This window comes from Lithobates pipiens, unplaced genomic scaffold, assembly GCF_037356315.1.
Source record: "Lithobates pipiens isolate NorthernLeopardFrog02 unplaced genomic scaffold, aLitPip1_a1.2 Scaffold_25, whole genome shotgun sequence".
NCBI classification, from domain to species: Eukaryota; Metazoa; Chordata; class Amphibia; order Anura; family Ranidae; genus Lithobates; species Lithobates pipiens.
In genome coordinates, this window is record NW_027507787.1 from 466,146 (window position 1) to 484,353 (window position 18,208).

General features: G+C 48.4%; 1 protein-coding gene across 3 annotated transcripts in view; it reads right to left on the minus strand.

Annotated features, from left to right (window-relative positions):
- Window positions 1-236: 236 nt before the first annotated feature.
- Window positions 237-18,208, minus strand: part of LOC143930051 (pulmonary surfactant-associated protein D-like) — a 69,542-nt gene continuing 51,570 nt past the window's right edge. The window contains exon 5 of one of the 3 annotated variants that reach the window (XM_077453949.1): window positions 237-771. In XM_077453949.1, the coding sequence (XP_077310075.1) occupies window positions 383-771 (389 nt within the window). In that variant the 3' untranslated portion in view covers window positions 237-382. The remainder of the gene's footprint in view (window positions 772-18,208) is intronic. The other 2 variants (XM_077453948.1, XM_077453946.1) reach the window with 2 other exon arrangements.

Sequence of the window (18,208 nt, forward strand, 5' to 3'; positions counted from 1 at the left end):
TAGCATGGACGGACATGGCCACACACGACGGACGAACAGTTTGCTGAAACCGTGCGCGATGACGTGAACGGCACGTACGACGGGACGAAAAATACGACGTCCTATACACTGCAATGCAACCTTCCGACGTGGAAATCCTTTCTGAGCATGCGCGAGACTTAGTTGGCCGAACAAGCCTACACACGAGCGAACAGTCCGCTGAAACCTTGTTTCAGCGGACAGTTTTTCGGAATTTCCGTAAGACCTTGTTCGGCCAACTGTCCGCTGAAACTGTCCGCTGAAGCCCCACACACGAGCGGACTGTCCGCCCAAACACTGTTCAGCGGACAAGGTTGGGCGAACAGTCCGCGCGTGTGTACGCGGCCTCACAGCTTAATCTGGTTTACTGAAACTCACAGATAACTAGGTGCTTCGAACTACATGAGACGTCATTCCAATAACCATTGTTATACATATTCACACAGTCTTCATTGTTCTTGTAGTCATCTGGCTGTCCTCTACTCCAGTTGGTAAAAATAACCTGTTCACCTGTTGAGTACATGAATGTTCCTTCTACTTGTGAATCTGTTATATCTAGGAAAGCTGCACTTGACCCTCCATTAGTGCTTATTATCCCATGTAAAACACTATTTTCTTCCGCATTTCTTGGAGTAGCCAAGCTTCCTCCAACTTCTTTACATATATTCTGGGCAATGGCATAGTTTTCTTTCCGGGCAGTAGCCACAAATACTTTACCACCAACTTCTTCTTTACCACCATGAAACAGCAGAACTGAAAGAATAAAAATGAATTAAATGAATGACCAATATGGGAATCTAGACATTTGTAGAATAAAACTTGCTGTAGAAATCATCAGATGTAGTGTGCCCATAAACAAAAAAAAATGTAATGTCATGTGACTATATACGCCTCCCAATAGCTTGATTAAGATGTGCCCCCACATTTTGCTGTAAACACATATAAGTGCAGATAGTGAAAGAAATTGGTGGCTACAGCCCTTGTACACACGGTCGGACATTCTGACAACCAAATCCGTTGGATTTTGTCCGAAACTGTTGCATACACACGGTTGGACAAAGTTGTCGGAAAATCTGATTGTACATAACGTGATGACGTTACTTCGTTATGACGGGACTACGTTCAGGCTTGTAGCCAATAGCTTTGGTCTAGGAATTTGATCTGAGCATGCGTGGCACTTTGTCCGTCAGAGTAGGCTACACATGATTGGAGTATGTCCGATCGGAGCCTTTTGTCGGAAAATTATACGGACAAGTTGGAAAACTTGGTCCGTCGGATACTCCGACGGAAACAGTCCGATGGAGACCACACACAGTTGGATTATCCGACAAAACGGTCCGATAGGACACATTCTGTCGGAATCTCCAACCGTGTGTACAAGGGCTGATACTGACACTTTCTTCAAGGGTGCCCAATTAAAAAAATCTTTTAAAAACAAAATAAACTAAACATATTTTTTATGGCATTAAAGAGGAAGTAAACCCTGATGGGTTTACTTCCTCTTTGATTTCCTGCAAAGGTAAAGCATAATAAACTACTATGCATCGCATAGTAGTCATTATGTGTCACTTACCTGACACAGGAGCCAGAGAAGTCACCACTGTCCCCTGTAGTCCAGAGCATCCATCTTCTCGGTGAGTCTCGCCACTCCGCCGCTGTAATTCGATGAAGCCACGATAACGTCACTACCGCGCATGTGCATGGGAGCCGCCACTCGCGGCATATCGCCGTTGACAGAGCCGCACTCAGAGCGCCTGCGCGCTGCTGTCTACGGCGCATGCGCCATAGACAGCGGTGCCTGTATTTTGGCAAATATCTCCTAAACTGTGTAGGTTTAGGAGATATTTCTTGGACCTACATGTAATCCTTAATCTAGGCTTACCTGTAGGTCAAAGTGGTTTGTAAGGGTTTACAACCACTTTAGGGTGCCCTGGATAGCCAATAGTGATTTGCGGAGCAGAGACCATTTAAATAATGTTTGTGTAGTGGTGGGTCCTGAAGAGCACACGCTCTGTGTTTTTCTAAAATTAAAGTTGCCTAAACTGCAGTTTAGTTTGGGTATATTTGTCTAAATTGGACCTCTGCATCAGTCTGACTGGACTGTGAGTTGTTCAGCCTGGCCACAGGGGGCACTGTCTCTTTGAGCAGGCGGGAACTATAGTCTGGTTAGGTGCTTAAGTTACTCTCTTTTGGAGCCAGGTCAGTGGGAGTGGTCCTCTTGCTGTGCCCTCTGGGAGAGGGTATTTAATATGCGGACGTCACATGGTTCGGGGTTCCGGTCCAGTATGATGTGCTGATTACATGGTCCTCCTGACCAGCCCCCAGGAAGGCTATGGCCTGGGGTGCGGTTCCACCCAACTTTAATGTCTTGGAGCTGGCTAGCCCAAGGCAAGGAAACGAAAGGAGGATTCTGAGGTGGATGGGTGCTGTCTCCGGTTCGGGAGAGACCCAGTGTACTTCAAGCATTCCAGGGGAGAACTCTTTAGAAGAACACCACGTATGGGTTGGTTTTCTTAACAAGAGCCTGAAAGAGCTGAAGTAACCGAGAGAATCTGGTCTTGTGGATATTGGCAAGCAGGCTGAAATATCCAGGTATCCTACAAGTGTTTCAAGTTTAGTTTCCCTACATGTTCTGCAACAACGTCGGTGACAAATACTTTGTTCCTGAGTAAGCATTAAGTTGGCTGCTAGGCCTTGTGAGAGAGGGACTGTCCAACTCGAGTGATCATCCGGCTGCGAATGGCTATTCTCTGGATGCAATCAAAGTAAGAAAGTTCTTTAACATTTTTGGACTTCCTTTTCCAACCCTCTGATCCCAAGTTGAATGACTGTTCAATTGTCTGAGTTTTGCAAATAAAATCCATTCAAGTGGATCTATTGTCAGTCTCAAGTTGCCATCTAGCACGGGACATCCCCTAGACGTGCAAGAAGGAGAACGGAGAGTAACGGTAAGCCCAACAATAACCAGCAGCTCCTTCGGGGGTTAGTGCTACATTTGTTATGCCTGCTGTCACACCAGGTATGATTTAAAGTGGTGCAACTTAAAGCCTGACCTCAACCACGATGTAATACTACTTCAGCACTACCTCTGTGAGATTTGTAAGGATTTGATATGACTTCAGTGCTACTAAAATGAGAGAGGCTGTCCATGACATAGGGAGGAACAAAAGTTTAACTAGCAAAGGGTTAATATTTCAATTCTTTTAGGCTCAATTAGTGCTGATCTAGACACAGGTACGATTGCAGCACAATTTACATTATCGTCCATGGCAGTGAAATTGTGCTAAAGTTCTGAAAAAGTAATGCATGAACTACTTCTCAAATCGCACTACTTGAAATTGTACCTATTAAGGTACAATTTGTAAATCACATGTCGTACCTGAAGTCTTACTGGTGTGACCAGGGGCTTAGAGTGTGTGTTCCAAATTACACAACTGGGGATCAGCATGAGAAAACATAATGTTACATATAAATGTAAAAGGAAAAAAAGAATGCGCAAACCTGGGCTAGCTCTAATAGGCTAAATGAGAAGCTGTCAACATAAAAAGGTGTTCCCACACAAAGTAACAAATAAAGATTATTATTATTCTTTATGATGTAGCATAGTTACTTACATAGTCGGTAAGGCTGAAAAAGACAGTTGTCCATCCAGTTCAGCCTGTGTAGGTGTATGTGTATCAGTGTCTATAATGATTTCCCATATCTCTGTATGTTGTGTCTAGGGATGAGCTGAACGCCCCCCAGTTTGGTTCGCATCAGAACATGCGAACAGGCAATACATTTGTTCGAACATCCGAACACCGTTAAAGTCTATGGGACTCGAACATGAAAAATCGAAAGTGCTAATTTTAAAGGCTTATATGAAAGTTATTTTCATAAAAAGTATTTGGGGACCTGGGTCCCCAGGGGACATGTATCAATGCAAGAAAAAGTTAAAAACTGCAGTTTTTTCGGGAGCAGTGATTTTAATAATGCTTAAAGTGAAACAATAAAAGTGTAATATTCCTTTAAATTTTCATACCTAGGGGGTGTGTATAGTATGCCTGTAAAGGGGCGCATGTTTCCCGCGCTTAGAACTGTCCCTGCACAAAGTGTCATTTCTGAAGGAAAAAAAAGTAATTTAAAAGCACTCGCGGCTATAATTAATTGTCGACTCCCAGTAATACAGAGAACAGTCATTGAAAGTCATTGATAAAAAAAATATATATGTGGGGGTCCCCCGAATTCAATTACCAGGCCCTTCAGGTCTGGTATGGATATTAAGGAGAACCCCACGTCAAATAAAAAAAAATGGCGTGGAGTTCCCCCCAAAAATCCATACCAGACCCTTTATCCAAGCACGCAACCTGACAGGCCGCAGGAAAAGAGGGGGGGCGAGAGAGCGCCCTCCCAAACCGTACCAGGCCACATGCCCTCAACAAGGGCCTAATCCTCACAACCCTTGCCCGGCGGTTGTGGGGGTCTTTGGACGGGGGGCTTATCGGAATCTGGAAAAATGTATATAGTATATACCGTGCTGTCCCTTTAAGTTAAACACAAGCAGCCAGCACAGCAAGAGGATCAATATTGCAAAATAAAACTTAAAGTGAAAAAGTGCAGCGCTCACATAGACTCTCAGCTATTACTGAGAGAAAATTATACACAAAATAATAAGTGCAGAAAACCCGTAACACTGGTTAAAGTGGTTGTAAACCCTTACAAACCACTTTGACCTACAGGTAAGCCTAGATTAAGGCTTACCTGTAGGTCCAAGCAATATCTCCTAAACCTATATGGTTTAGGAGATATTTGCCCGAAAACGGGCACCGTTGTCTACGGCGCATGCGCCGTAGACAGCTGCACGCAGGCGCACTGAACGCGGCAGTTCCAAAAATGGAGCTGCCGCATTTGTCGACTCCCGTGCGCATGCGCGGGAGTGACGTCATCGCGGCTTCGCCGAATGACAGCGGCGGAGCTGCGAGACGCCACCAGCAAGATGGATGCGGCGGACTACAGGGGACAGCGCGACTTCGCTGGCTCCTGTGTCAGGTAAGTGACACATAATGGGCTACTATGCGATGCATAGTAGTCCATTATGCTTTACCTTTGCAGGGAAAAAAAGAGGAAGTAAACTCATCAGGGTTTACTTCCTCTTTAAGTGACACAAAAAACAATGTTAAAAATAACCAAGTGATATAAAGAAACAATTTGATACAAAAATTGTCCTTAGAAATAGAAGTATAAGTCACAATCCTATTATTAAAAGTCCAATAAATTGATGTTGGTGATCCAAACGGTGAAATAATAATATAAGCAGTCTGATGTGTGACTTTTAGTGAAAAAAGTAGAAAAATGATCCGCCACTGTAGGTTCTTAAAGGCTTACTAGAACGGCTGGACCCAGATGGGCATACACCCACTGAATCAATCAAGCTTGGATGGTATTAAACCCACGCAAAGATTATCTCCACAACCAGGCAATCCAGGAAGCCGATGAACTTCCAGTGATGTTTATATGGGTTAATGGGCCCAAACCGATATTAATCAAAAAAAAAAGAAGACAGGAGGGCACATAACGTAATTCCGTAAAAAGATTCACAGCATATTTATTAAATGAAGGAATAACACTCACATTTGATGATGACAAACAAGCGCTTTAGAGTAAAGATTGGCAGTAACAGTGGCATCAGTAGTCCTTCCCAAGCAGGTTTCCATTACATCAGAGGGGGCAGGGTCACCCACACATCACTGGGGAAGTCCGGGTTTCCCCTTGCGTCAGAGGGGGTGGGGTCACGTGACGGGTGGCCTCATCCTCAGCTAAGAGACCTGTCAGGCTGCTGGGATTCCCGCAGTGTCTCCAGTGGAGACAGGATGCGCAGCACTGGACAGCATCGTTGGACCCTGGACCAGGAGAGGAGAGATCATCCATTGCTGGACCCTGGAGAGATCATCACCCATCGCAGGATACCGAGAATGGATTACCACCGCTGGAATCTTTTTTTTTATCTATTAGCACCCCCAGATCCTTCTCCATCCTTGAATCTCCCAGCTGTACTCCACCCAGTGAATATTATTCATTAATGTTTTTTAACCCCTAGTTCATTACTTATCATTTCTCCACATTAACCCTCATTTGTCATTTGTCTGCCCACATTTTATTCAGGTCATTCTGCAAAATTGCTATGTCCTGATGGGAGTTTATTACTCTGCTTATCTTTGTTTGATCCAAATAAATTGAGACAGAACTAGTTATCCCATACTCTATATCATTTATGAATATGTTGAATAGAATTGGTCCCAAGACAGAATCTTGGAGTACCCCACTCACCATTCCAGTACATGTTATTTATCGCTACCCTTTGGACCCATCCCTGTAACCAGTTTCTTACCTAAGCACAAACCCTATGGTCCAAGCCTGCAGACCTCATCTGGTAAATTTAGCTTTTATGGGGGATGGTATCAAATGCATTTGCAAAGTTTAGATACACCATATCTACAGGCCTCCCCCTATCTAGATAGCAGCTCGCTTCCTCGTAGAATGTTAGCAGATTGGTCTTGCAGGAACGTAATCTCATAAACCCATGCTGATTACCACTTATGATATCCAAATCTTTGGATATAGTCTCTAATCATCCTCTCCAATAATTTAGCCACTATTGATGTTAGGCTGACTGGCCTATAAATCCCAGGAAAATGCCCTTTTTTGGAATATTGGTACCACATTGATTTTTCTCCAATCAGTTGGTACCAATCCTGTCATGCTGTCCAAAAAGATCAGGAATAATGACCTAGCTATAACTTGACTGAGTTCTCTGAGGACTCTCGGGTGTAAGCCATCTGGTCCTGGTGATTTATTTGTGTTAAAGCTGGGTGATCTATTAACATTGCAAGGATTATAACAACCTTTGTTGCAGATTCCTACCTTTTGTTATTCTGAATTAATCCATGTGCTTTTGTGCCTATGTACTGAGTGGGTCTAATGGGAGTGGTTTCATAATTAACTGTCAGGTGTGCGGCTGCAGGGCACTAATGAGGAAATCTGCTGGGCCTGCATCCCTTTAGACGTATTCCTATTGGAAGTATCTCACCAAAAATGAATTTTTTTTGCAGGGCATGCCTGAAATCTGACTTGTATCTTAGGCAGACTTCGGGGAAAATTGATGGGCCAATCACACAAGCAGGAAATTATGTTTCTGGGGAGTGTGGCGTGTGCACAGGGTGTGCCGGGGATTTTTTGCTGTCAAAAATGTGTGAGAACTCTTTTTCCCTCATGTCTGCTAATTGACACTGCAAGCTGCAAGTGGGACTATTTGTCATGTATCTGTAACTCCTGTGGGAACTGCAGCCACTGGCTGCGGATGAAAACAGGCAGGCTTTTGATGGACTAGTGATGGACGAACTTCCGACGGGATGTTCCGCGAACCGCGAACGCGGCCAAAAGTTTGCGAACCGCAAAGTTTGCGGCGGACCCCATTGACTTTAATGGCAGGCGAATCTTAAAAACCTCCAGGTCATATTTTCAGCCACACAATACTTACTAGCTGTGCACACATAGTCCCACAACATGGACACTGACATAACAAAAGTATTAAGTAAATCTGGGATCGACAACGACAAGCATTATTTTTTCAGGAGCGCATGAAGGCCATGGAGGAGAGGCAAGGTCAGGGCAGGCTATGAAGGGGATGCAGGAGATGATCAGTGCCACAGTCAGGGCAGCGCAGTCCTGTGCCAGTGTCCCAGTGTGCCAACCTGTTCTTGAGCCCCTCCCTCTGCCCGGCCCTTACCCCCACCAATGCAGGGCTCCACTGCGGTAATCCAGAGGTGCCAGTCCAGTGCTGATCCTCAGCCATGGTGTTTGCACTGCCTGCTGATTGGCTTCTCCACTGCTATCTCCCTCACTGTCTGAAACCAGCACCACGATAGAGACTAAGCACTGGCACCAGCACCGTGATAGAGACTGAGCACTGACACCAGCACTGAGATAGAGAGCACTGACACCAGCACCAGCACCGGGATAGAGAGCACCAGCACCAGCACCGGGATAGAGAGCACTGACACCAGCACCGAGAGAGAGAGCACTGACACCAGCCCCGTGATAGAGAGCCCTGACACCAGCACAGAGAGAGAGCACTGACACCAGCACCGTGATAGAGAGCACTGACACCAGCACCGAGATAGAGAGCACTGACACCAGCACCGAGATAGAGAGCACTGACACCAGCATCGAGATAGAGAGCGCTGACACCAGCACCGAGATAGAGAGCACTGACACCACACCAGCACCAAGATAGAGAGAGATCACTGACACCAGCAGCGAGATAGAGAGCACTGACACGACACCAGCACCGTGATAGAGAGTACTGACGCCAGCACTGTGATAGAGAGCACTGAGACCACACCAGCACCGAGATAGAGACCACTGAGACCACACCAGCACAGAGATAGAGAGAGAGCACTGACACCAGCAGCGAGATAGAGGGCACTGACACCACACCAGCACCGAGATAGAGAGAGAGCACTGACACCAGCAGTGAGATAGAGAGAACTGACACCACACCAGCACCATGATAGAGAGCACTGACACCAGCACCATGATAGAGAGCACTGAGACCACACCAGCACCGAGATAGAGAGCACTGAGACCACACCAGCACCGAGATAGAGAGAGAGCACTGACACCAGCACCGAGAGAGAGAGCACTGACAGCAGCACTGATACCAGCAACTCGCTACCCAAAAATATGACAACGCTCAACCTCTTCAAACAGGAAGGTACGGGCATATAGTACGGTGTGCTTTTTTTGTACAAGGAAGTGAGCCAAAGGTAGAAAAAAGGTGCTCAATTAAATAAATTGTTTATAGAGTTATGCATATACATGATCTACTGGTCACATGTGTTGAATTCCTCCGAGATCCATGCCTCATTCATTTTTATAAATGTGAGGTAGTCAACACTGTCGTGAGCTAGGCGAGTGCGCTTATCGGTCACGATCCCCCCTGCTGCGCTGAACGTCCTTTTGGACAGGACACTGGATGAGGGGCAAGCCAACAGTTTCATTGCAAATTGGGCAAGCTCTGGTCAGAGGTCAAGCCTGCCCACCCAGTAGTCCAGGGGTTCATCACTCCTCAGAGCGTCCACATCGGCTGTTAACCCGATGTAGTAGGACACCTGACGGTCTAGGCTTCCTTGATGCTGGATCCGGATGACACCCGTCGATGGGTCGGCTGAAAGAATGATCTCATATCAGAAGTCACCAACACATCTTCAAACCGCCCTCTTCTTGCAGGCGCTGTTGGATTGGTACCCACAACTCTTTCTCTGGGAGTGGGAATTCCTCCTCTGCCAGCGCACGCAACAGCAGAATGCAGCATTTCTCGAAGCAAGGCCTGGAACGGTGGTAACATTTCCGCCATTTTGTGTTTTTACCAGGGGTCTAAGTACGTTGCCACCCAGTACTGGTCCTTGACCTCTATGCTTTTTATACGGGGGTCCCTGTTAAAACACTGGAGCATGAAGGCCCCCATTTGCACTAAACTGGAAGTGGTGTGGTGGCCTGGCTCCTGCTAATCCTCCAGGATAATGTCGTCCTCCTCGTTCTCCTCTCCCCATCCACGCAAACAGGGTTCCCTGAAAGGTTTAAAGCATGCTCTTCTTGCTCCTCCTCATCCGCCCCGCCACCATCCTCCTCTGACGCCTCTTCAGACTCCTGTTGTTGACTTGTCTCAGATACAGTAGCCCCTCCTGGGAATTCATCCAGCATTGCAACTTCCTCATCTTCCTGCTCCTGCTCCTCCACGGCTTGATCAATGACACGACGCAATGCATGCTCCATAAAGAAGGCATAAGGTACCATGTCACTGATGGCGCCATGGCTTTGGTGATCTCATCAAATGGCCGCAGAAGTCTGCATGCGTCGCTCATGAGCAGCCACTGGTGCAGTGGAAAAAAACCAAGCTCCCCAGAACCTGTTCTGCTGCAGAGTTCATACAGGTAGTCATTAACTGCACATTTCTGCTGGAGCAGCCTATCAAGCATATAGAAGGTTGAGTTCCATCGCGTCAGGCAATCACAAATAAGCTGACCGGCAGATTGTGTCGCCGCTGAATGTAAGCAAGGCGAGCCATGGCCGTGTAAGATCTTCTGAAATGGGCCGAGATTTTCCTGCCGCAAGATGTCAGGGTATTTGACAACGAATCGCTGCACGACCAAGTTTAAGATGTGTGCTATGCATGGCACGTGTGTAATTTTGCCCTGTTTCAATGCACTTAGCAGATTGGCACCGTTGTCACACATCACTTTACCAACTGTCAAATTGAGTGGTGTTAGCCACTGATCTGCCTGTGAACGCAAAGCTGAAAGGAGTGCAGGGCCAGTGTGGCTCTTGGCTTCCAGGCACAACAGATGCAGCACAGCATGGCAACGTCTCACCTGGCATGTCAAATAGGTTCTGGGGATCTTGGGCGGCGCAGCGGAAGAGACGCTAGCAGCGGAAAAGGAGGAGTCAGCTGAGGAGGAGAGGGAGGAGGATGGAGTAGGAGGAGGAGAAGAAGAGGCAGGTCTGCATGCAATCCGTGGCGGTAAAAAACCAAATCTACACGGGTGTCACGGGTTACATGCTTGACGGCCATCAGAAGGTTCACCCAGTGGGCAGTAAAAGTTATATACCTTCCCTGTCCGTGTTTGCTAGACCACGTTTCTGTGGTCAGATGTATCTTGGCACCGACACTGTGTGCCTGAGATACATTCACTTGCCGCTGAACATGGCCATATAACTCTGGGATGCCCTTCTGTGAGAAATACTTCCTTCCCCGTACCTTCCATTGTGGTGTTCCAATGGCCACACATTTTTGAAAGGCCTCCGAGTCCACCAGTTTATATGGCAGTAGTTGGCGGGTTCTCAGTTCTGACAAGCCAGCCATCAACCGTTGGGCAAGAGGGTTATCCGGCGTCATCATTTTTTTACGCTCGAAAATTTGGCCCATGAAAGCCTGCCTTTTTGCAGAAAAACGTGAGGACGGCATGATGGAAGGTGGAGTGGAGGACAATTGTGAGGAGAAAGGAGAAGGAGAAGTAGAAGATGAGGATGGACGGTGAGAGCCTGGAGTGTGGCTTTGTGGGTTCCATTGCTCCCACTGGGCTCGGTGATGGCAGCTCATGTGCCTTCTTAAGGCGGTCGTCCCTAGGTGAGTGTTGGGCTTACCGCAACTTATGCGTTGACTGCAAAGATTGCAGATGGCAACACTATTGTCAGCAGCGGACACGTTAAAAAAAGCCCACACTGCGGAGCCATGTGCCGGCGTCCTGGGAGCGCCAGATGTGACGGTACATGGTTGATGACTCGCTCCTGATACATTAGCAGTCTGCTTTGTCCCTCCTGTGCAATCTAAGTTCCCCCTGCTTCTCCTGCCTATCTGCTGGTCCATATCTCCCTCTGAACTCCCCTCCTCTTCCTCTCTTGTGGGCTCCCACGTGACATCACTAGACACGTCATCATCAACGTCACCTTCCCCAGATCTCCTACCGAGATCTAGGAGTAGGCAGCAACAGCGGGGACCAACCTCCTTGGGCTGATCTGAGTACTGTCGTCAGACTGCTGAGTGGCGGTTGTTGCTACCTCCTCTTCCTGATCCAATGCCAAGAATGGCTGCGCATCGAAAATGTCTTGTGATGGATTGAAAAATAATTCCTGTGACTCTAACGGAAGTTATATGGTGGTGGTGGTGTTGGTGGTAGTGTCTTTGGGGGTTCACACAGCAGAGAGTGGAGAGGGTGCAGATCGAGAGGATGAGGAGGGTTCAGAAGAGTAAGGCTGAGTGAGCCACTCAACCAAGTCTGGTGCGTCCTTTGACGTAATCGCACGCACCGTCTGCAATTTGCCACTTTGGTTCGTGTCTGTTGCTCCGGGCCCTACCCCTACCACCCCTGCGGAAGGGTCTGCCTCTTCCTCTGCCTGTCATTTTTTAAATGACCCTGTGACAAAAGTCCCTAGAGAACTGCAGTATGTATGTGGATGAAGGTATATAACACCCTGCTTCAATCTGTCGTTTTTGGGGGCCACTGGTCTATCACACCAGTTATAATACTTTTTTTTTTATTGCGTTTGTCACCCTTTGTAGTATCGCTGCAGAACCACTCAGCAGTCACAATGCTGCACAGTGGAAATGCACTATACTATGCTTTCTATATGTGTAAGTATTTTATACGTGTATTACACCCCTATATACTGCACACCAAATAGTACACCTATACCAGTCCTTAAAAGGACCTTTGTGGAACTAGTAGCTAGTGATTTGCAGACTGTCCCTCAGTCCCTAAACTGATAAAAGACAGCTGCAGAATCAGTCAGCACTCAGCTCAGCAGTCAAGTATAATAGACTTTCTATATTTGAAAGAAAGTATATTATACTTTTACAACCCTATATACTGTACACCTATACCAGTCCTTAAAAGGACCTTTGTGGACCTAGTAGCTAGTGACCTTTGTGGACCTAATAGTAATAGCTAAGGATTAAACTGACTGTCCCTGCTCCACACAGCGTCCTGTCCCTACACTGACAAAAGACAGCTACAGAATCGGTCAGCAGTGCACTCAGCAATCAGCAGCACAGCAGTACTTAGGGTTGCCACCTGTACGGGTTTCACCCGGACAGTCCGGTTTTTGAATGATGTGTACGGGTTTTCATCTGCTCCAGACCCATACACATCATTCAGACCGGACTGCCCGAGAGTGAGGATACTGCTCTGTGGGTGATGTGTCTCCCCTCCCCCGCCTTCTCACTAAGGCCGAGTACAGGGGGGATCTGAAGAACTTCAGTCAGCCCACACTGCCTGCCGCTGATTGCATGCAGGAGGGAGCCGGTGGAAGGTCCCAGACAAGGGGTGGCAGCTGAAGAATTCGAAAGCAGGAACGAGGATACCCCATGTCTACTGCCAGTTTCCTTTCTATGGCAGCAGCACACCCTTTCTCCAGGGCACAGGCTCCTCTCAGGCTGGATCGGCTTTAACAGAGGTCCTCTACAGGTGGGCGGAGCAAGCGACCCTACACCGACTGCTTCCTCCTGCCCAGCAGACATCAAGGCTCACCCTGGGGCAGACTGAAGAGAACAGAGGACTGCATATTCTCCTCCTGTGAGTCCCAACCTGTTTTGCCCTCCAAACTGTGTGATCTTGTGCTGTAATCCTGTTCTGCATCTTGCAGTGCAGCTTTACTGAACGAGAAAGTAAAGATCTTGGCCATGTCAGGAATATATTAGGACTTTTCAGGCTCCCCATAGATGTATTCCACACACACACACTATATCTTATTTAAAATTATTCTTTTTGATAATGTGGGATACTTCTGTGTAGAACCTGAAAAGTCCCAGTTTATTCCAGACATTGTCACAAGCATAAACAGCAAGAGATGTACAGAATACAGCCCATCTCCAGGAAAGGGGGAAATGACCACTTTTACTTCTGTGTTTCCATGTTCCTGCTGCACGGCACTCCTCCTCCTCCTCCCAAAGCCTCAGCATCACTGCACACCATACAGGAACATTCACCCTGTATGGTACAATGAGGATGATGGAGTGTCTGTCAGCCTGTCACAACTTTCACGGAAGCTGCAGGGGACCAATCACAGAGATTGAGGGAATCAGAAAAAGTCAATTTGTTCCAATTTACTATGTTTATTGTGCTTCGGAGAAAGGAACTGGAAAATCCACCCTCTGTCCCTTTCTCTGTTTCAAAAGTGAGCTATCAGGGGTCTGTTTAGTCTCCTGATATTTCACCAAAGCAGCCCCCCCCCCAACAAGACTGTTAAAAAAAGATAAAAATAAATACATTCGTAAAAAATAAAATAAAACTGACCCCGTCCTCTGCTCTACTGACCCCGTCCTCTTCCCTACTGACCCCGTCCTCTTCCCTACTGACCCCGTCCTCTTCCCTACTGACCCCGTCGTCTGCCCTACTGACCCCGTCCTCTGCCCTACTGACCCCGTCCTCTTCCCTACTGACCCCGTCCTCTTCCCTACTGACCCCGTTCTCTTCCCTACTGACCCCGTCCTCTGCCCTACTGACCCCGTCCTCTGCCCTACTGACCCCGTCCTCTGCCCTACTGACCCCGTCCTCTGCCCTACTGACCCCGTCCACTGCCCTACTGACACCGTCCTCTGCCCTACTGACACCGTCCTCTGCCCTACTGGCACCGTCCTCTGCCCTACTGACCCCGTCCTCTGCTCTACTGACCCCGTCCTCTGCTCTACTGACACTGTCCACTGCCCTACTGACACCGTCCTCTTCCCTACTGACCCCGTCCTCTGCCCTACTGACCCCGTCCTCTGCCCTACTGACCCCATCCTCTGCCCTACTGACACCATCCTCTGCCCTACTGACACCGTCCACTGCCCCTACTGACCCCGTCCTCTGCTCTACTGACCCCGTCCTCTGCTCTACTGACACAGTCCACTGCCTTACTGACACCGTTCACTGCCTTACTGACACCGTCCACTGCCTTACTGACACCGTCCACTGCTCTACTGACACCGTCCTCTGCTCTACTGACACCGTTCACTGCCTTACTGACACCGTCCACTGCTCTACTGACCCCGTCCTCTGCTCTACTGACACTGTCCACTGCCCTACTGACACAGTCCACTGCCTTACTGACACCGTTCACTGCTTTACTGACACCGTCCTCTGCTCTACTGACACCGTCCTCTGCTCTACTGACACAGTCCACTGCCTTACTGACACAGTCCACTGCCTTACTGACACCGTTCACTGCTTTACTGACACCGTCCACTGCTCTACTGACACCGTCCTCTGCTCTACTGACACCGTTCACTGCCTTACTGACACCGTCCACTGCTCTACTGACACCGTCCTCTGCCCTACTGACACCGTCCTCTGCCCTACTGACACCGTCCTCTGCCCTACTGACACCGTCCTCTGCTCTACTGACCCCGTCCTTTGCTCTACTGACCCCGTCCTCTGCTCTACTGACCCCGTCCTCTGCTCTACTGACCCCGTCCTCTGCTCTACTGACACCGTCCTTTGCTCTACTGACCCCGTCCTCTGCTCTACTGACCCCGTCCTCTGCTCTACTGACCCCGTCCTCTGCTCTACTGACACCGTCCTCTGCTCTACTGACCCCATCCTCTGCTCTACTGACCCCGTCCTCTGCTCTACTGACCCCGTCCTCTGCTCTACTGACCCCGTCCTCTGCCCTACTGACTCTGTCCTCTGCCCTACTGACCCCGTCCTCTGCTCTACTGACCCCGTCCTCTGCTCTTCTGACCCCGTCCTCTGCTCTACTGACCCAGTCCTCTGTCCTACTGACACCGTCCTCTGCCCTACTGACACCATCCTCTGCCCTACTGACCCCGTCCTCTGCTCTACTGACCCCGTCCTCTGCTCTACTGACCCCGTCCTCTGCCCTACTGACACCGTCTACTGCTCTACTGACACCATCCACTGCTCTACTGACACCGTCCACTGCTCTACTGACACAGTCCACTGCCTTACTGACACAGTCCACTGCCCTACTGACACAGTCCTCTGCTCTACTGACACCATTCACTGCCTTACTGACACCGTCCTCTGCCTTACTGACACCGTCCTCTGCCCTACTGACACCGTCCTCTGCCCTACTGACACCGTCCTCTGCCCTACTGACACCGTCCTCTGCTCTACTGACACGCTGACACAGTCCACTGCCCTACTGACACAGTCCACTGCCTTACTGACACAGTTTCCACTGCTCTACTGACACCGTCCACTGCTCTACTGACACCGTCCTCTGCTCTACTGACACCATTCACTGCCTTACTGACACCGTCCTCTGCCCTACTGACACCGTCCACTGCCCTACTGACACCGTCCACTGCCCTACTGACACCGTCCTCTGCCCTACTGACACCGTCCTCTGCCCTACTGACACCGTCCTCTGCCCTACTGACACCGTCCTCTGCCCTACTGACACCGTCCTCTGCTCTACTGACACCGTCCTCTGCTCTACTGACACCGTCCTCTGCTCTACTGACACCGTCCTCTGCTCTGACACCGTCCACTGCCTTGCTGACACCGTTCACTGCCTTGCTGACACCGTTCACTGCCTTGCTGACACAGTCCACTGCCCTGCTGACACAGTCCACTGCCTTACTGACACCATTCACTGCCTTACTGACACCATTCACTGCTCTACTGACACCGTCCACTGCTCTACTGACACCGTTCACTGCCTTACTGACACCGTCCACTGCCTTACTGACACCGTCCAATCCTATAGTGTATACTCCACTAAAAAAAAATGGTGCTGCTAAAGTGTTCGGGTTTGGCTTGAAGAAAAGGTGGCAACCATAGCAGTACTGTACACCTATACCAGTCTTTAAAAGGACTTTTGTGTCACTACAGTCTGTCCCTGCTCCAAACAGCCACCTCTCCCTACACTGACAGAATGTAAAATGGCCGCCAGATCAGGTCTATTTATAAGGTAGGGGGAGTGTCCAATTGTCCATGTGCTGAAATGTCACAATTGGCTGTCCTGTACCCCATGATGGATGTGTCATCATGGGTCAAAGTTCTTTCACAATGTATATGTCCGCCGCACGAACAACGCCAGAAGTCAGAAGTCCGCCGGTTTGGCGAATCGTGAACACGCAAAATTCACCACGAACCGACCGCCGAGCAAACCGCAAGGCCATCCCTACTCAGCAGTAGCACAATACACTAAAGTATACAACACTTTCTCCCTAAAAGCAATGTCATCTGTCCCTCACTTTTAACAAACTCCCATACACTGACAAAGGGCTTCTGGGAGTGCATCTCTTTATAGAGTGTGGGCTGACACATAGCTCAGAACCCTCACTGGCCAAAGTTTTGCTCCTGACCACAGGAGTACTGGTAAAGTATTGCATGATATTAGTTATATGGCCCTCTGGAATTGTAAGGATACCTACATACTAATGCTAACTTGCCAATTATTAAAATAAATCTACAAAACAGCATAAACATAGCGGCTATAAAATGTATTTATATTGTGATCTTCACATTTTAATATTGAATTTGAATGTATTTATCTTATTTTTATTGTGTTTGTATTGCTTTGTATCTTGCAGTTTTTTTTTTTAAATGCACTAATAGGTAGTTTCGGGACATGAAATGAAACACATCTTCCCTCTCATCCAGGGGCGCATCAAGAGGTTGGCTAGACTGGCGCCCACCAGGGGCACAGGCCGAGGTGGGGCACATATTGGCAATGTTCTACTGCTCTTCTAACTTGTTCTCACACACAGCCCGCCTACACATCACCTCACACACTTCAGATGCAGATGTATGTCTCCTGTCCATGCAGCCTGTCTCACACACACACAGCAGAATGAAGCTGTCTCCTATCCCTCCCCCTCCTCCTTCTCCTTCTCGTTCAGCTCTGTATACACACAAGAGGAGGGGGAGCAGGAACACGCACTGACTTCAGGTCTGTACAAACCTTTCCATTATAGATAGATAGGGAGGAGGGGGAGAGAGTGGCTGGGATTGGGAAGGAGGAAACTAAAACAATGTACAGCCTGTACATACAGTGCCGCCTGTATGTATACATGGCAACCTGTGATAGGACTACAGGTCCCAGCATGTTCTGCACCTCCATAGTAACCTGTGATAGGACTACAGGTCCCAGCATGTTCTGCGCCTCCATGACAACCTGTGATAGGACTACAGGTCCCAGCATGCCTTGCTTCTCTATTGCAGCCTGTGATAGAGCTACAGGTCCCAGCATGAATGCTCTGCATTTTCATTATAGCCTAGGTTCCTGTGTGACTGGGCTAGAACTACTAGTCCCAGCATGCTGTGCACCTCTCTTGCAGCCTGTGATAGAACTAAAAGTCCCACTATGCTCTGCTGGATCATTGCAGCCTGTGATGTGACTAGAAACTCCAGCATGCCTTGTTCCTCTATTGCAGCCTGTGATAGAACTACAGATCCCAGTATGAATGCTCTGTACTTTCATTGCAGTATAGGTTACTGGGTGGCTGGGCTAGAACTATAAGCCCCAGCATACTCTGCACCTCTCTTGCAGCCTATGATAGACCAGGGGGATACAGAGGTGAGGCTGAAGACCAGGGGGATACAAACCATTTAAAAGGGACTGTATAGCCTAAACATTATCTTTAATGGATATGCAGGCAATTAAAGGAAATTGATGTAAAAAAACAAACAACTGAAATTCTAAC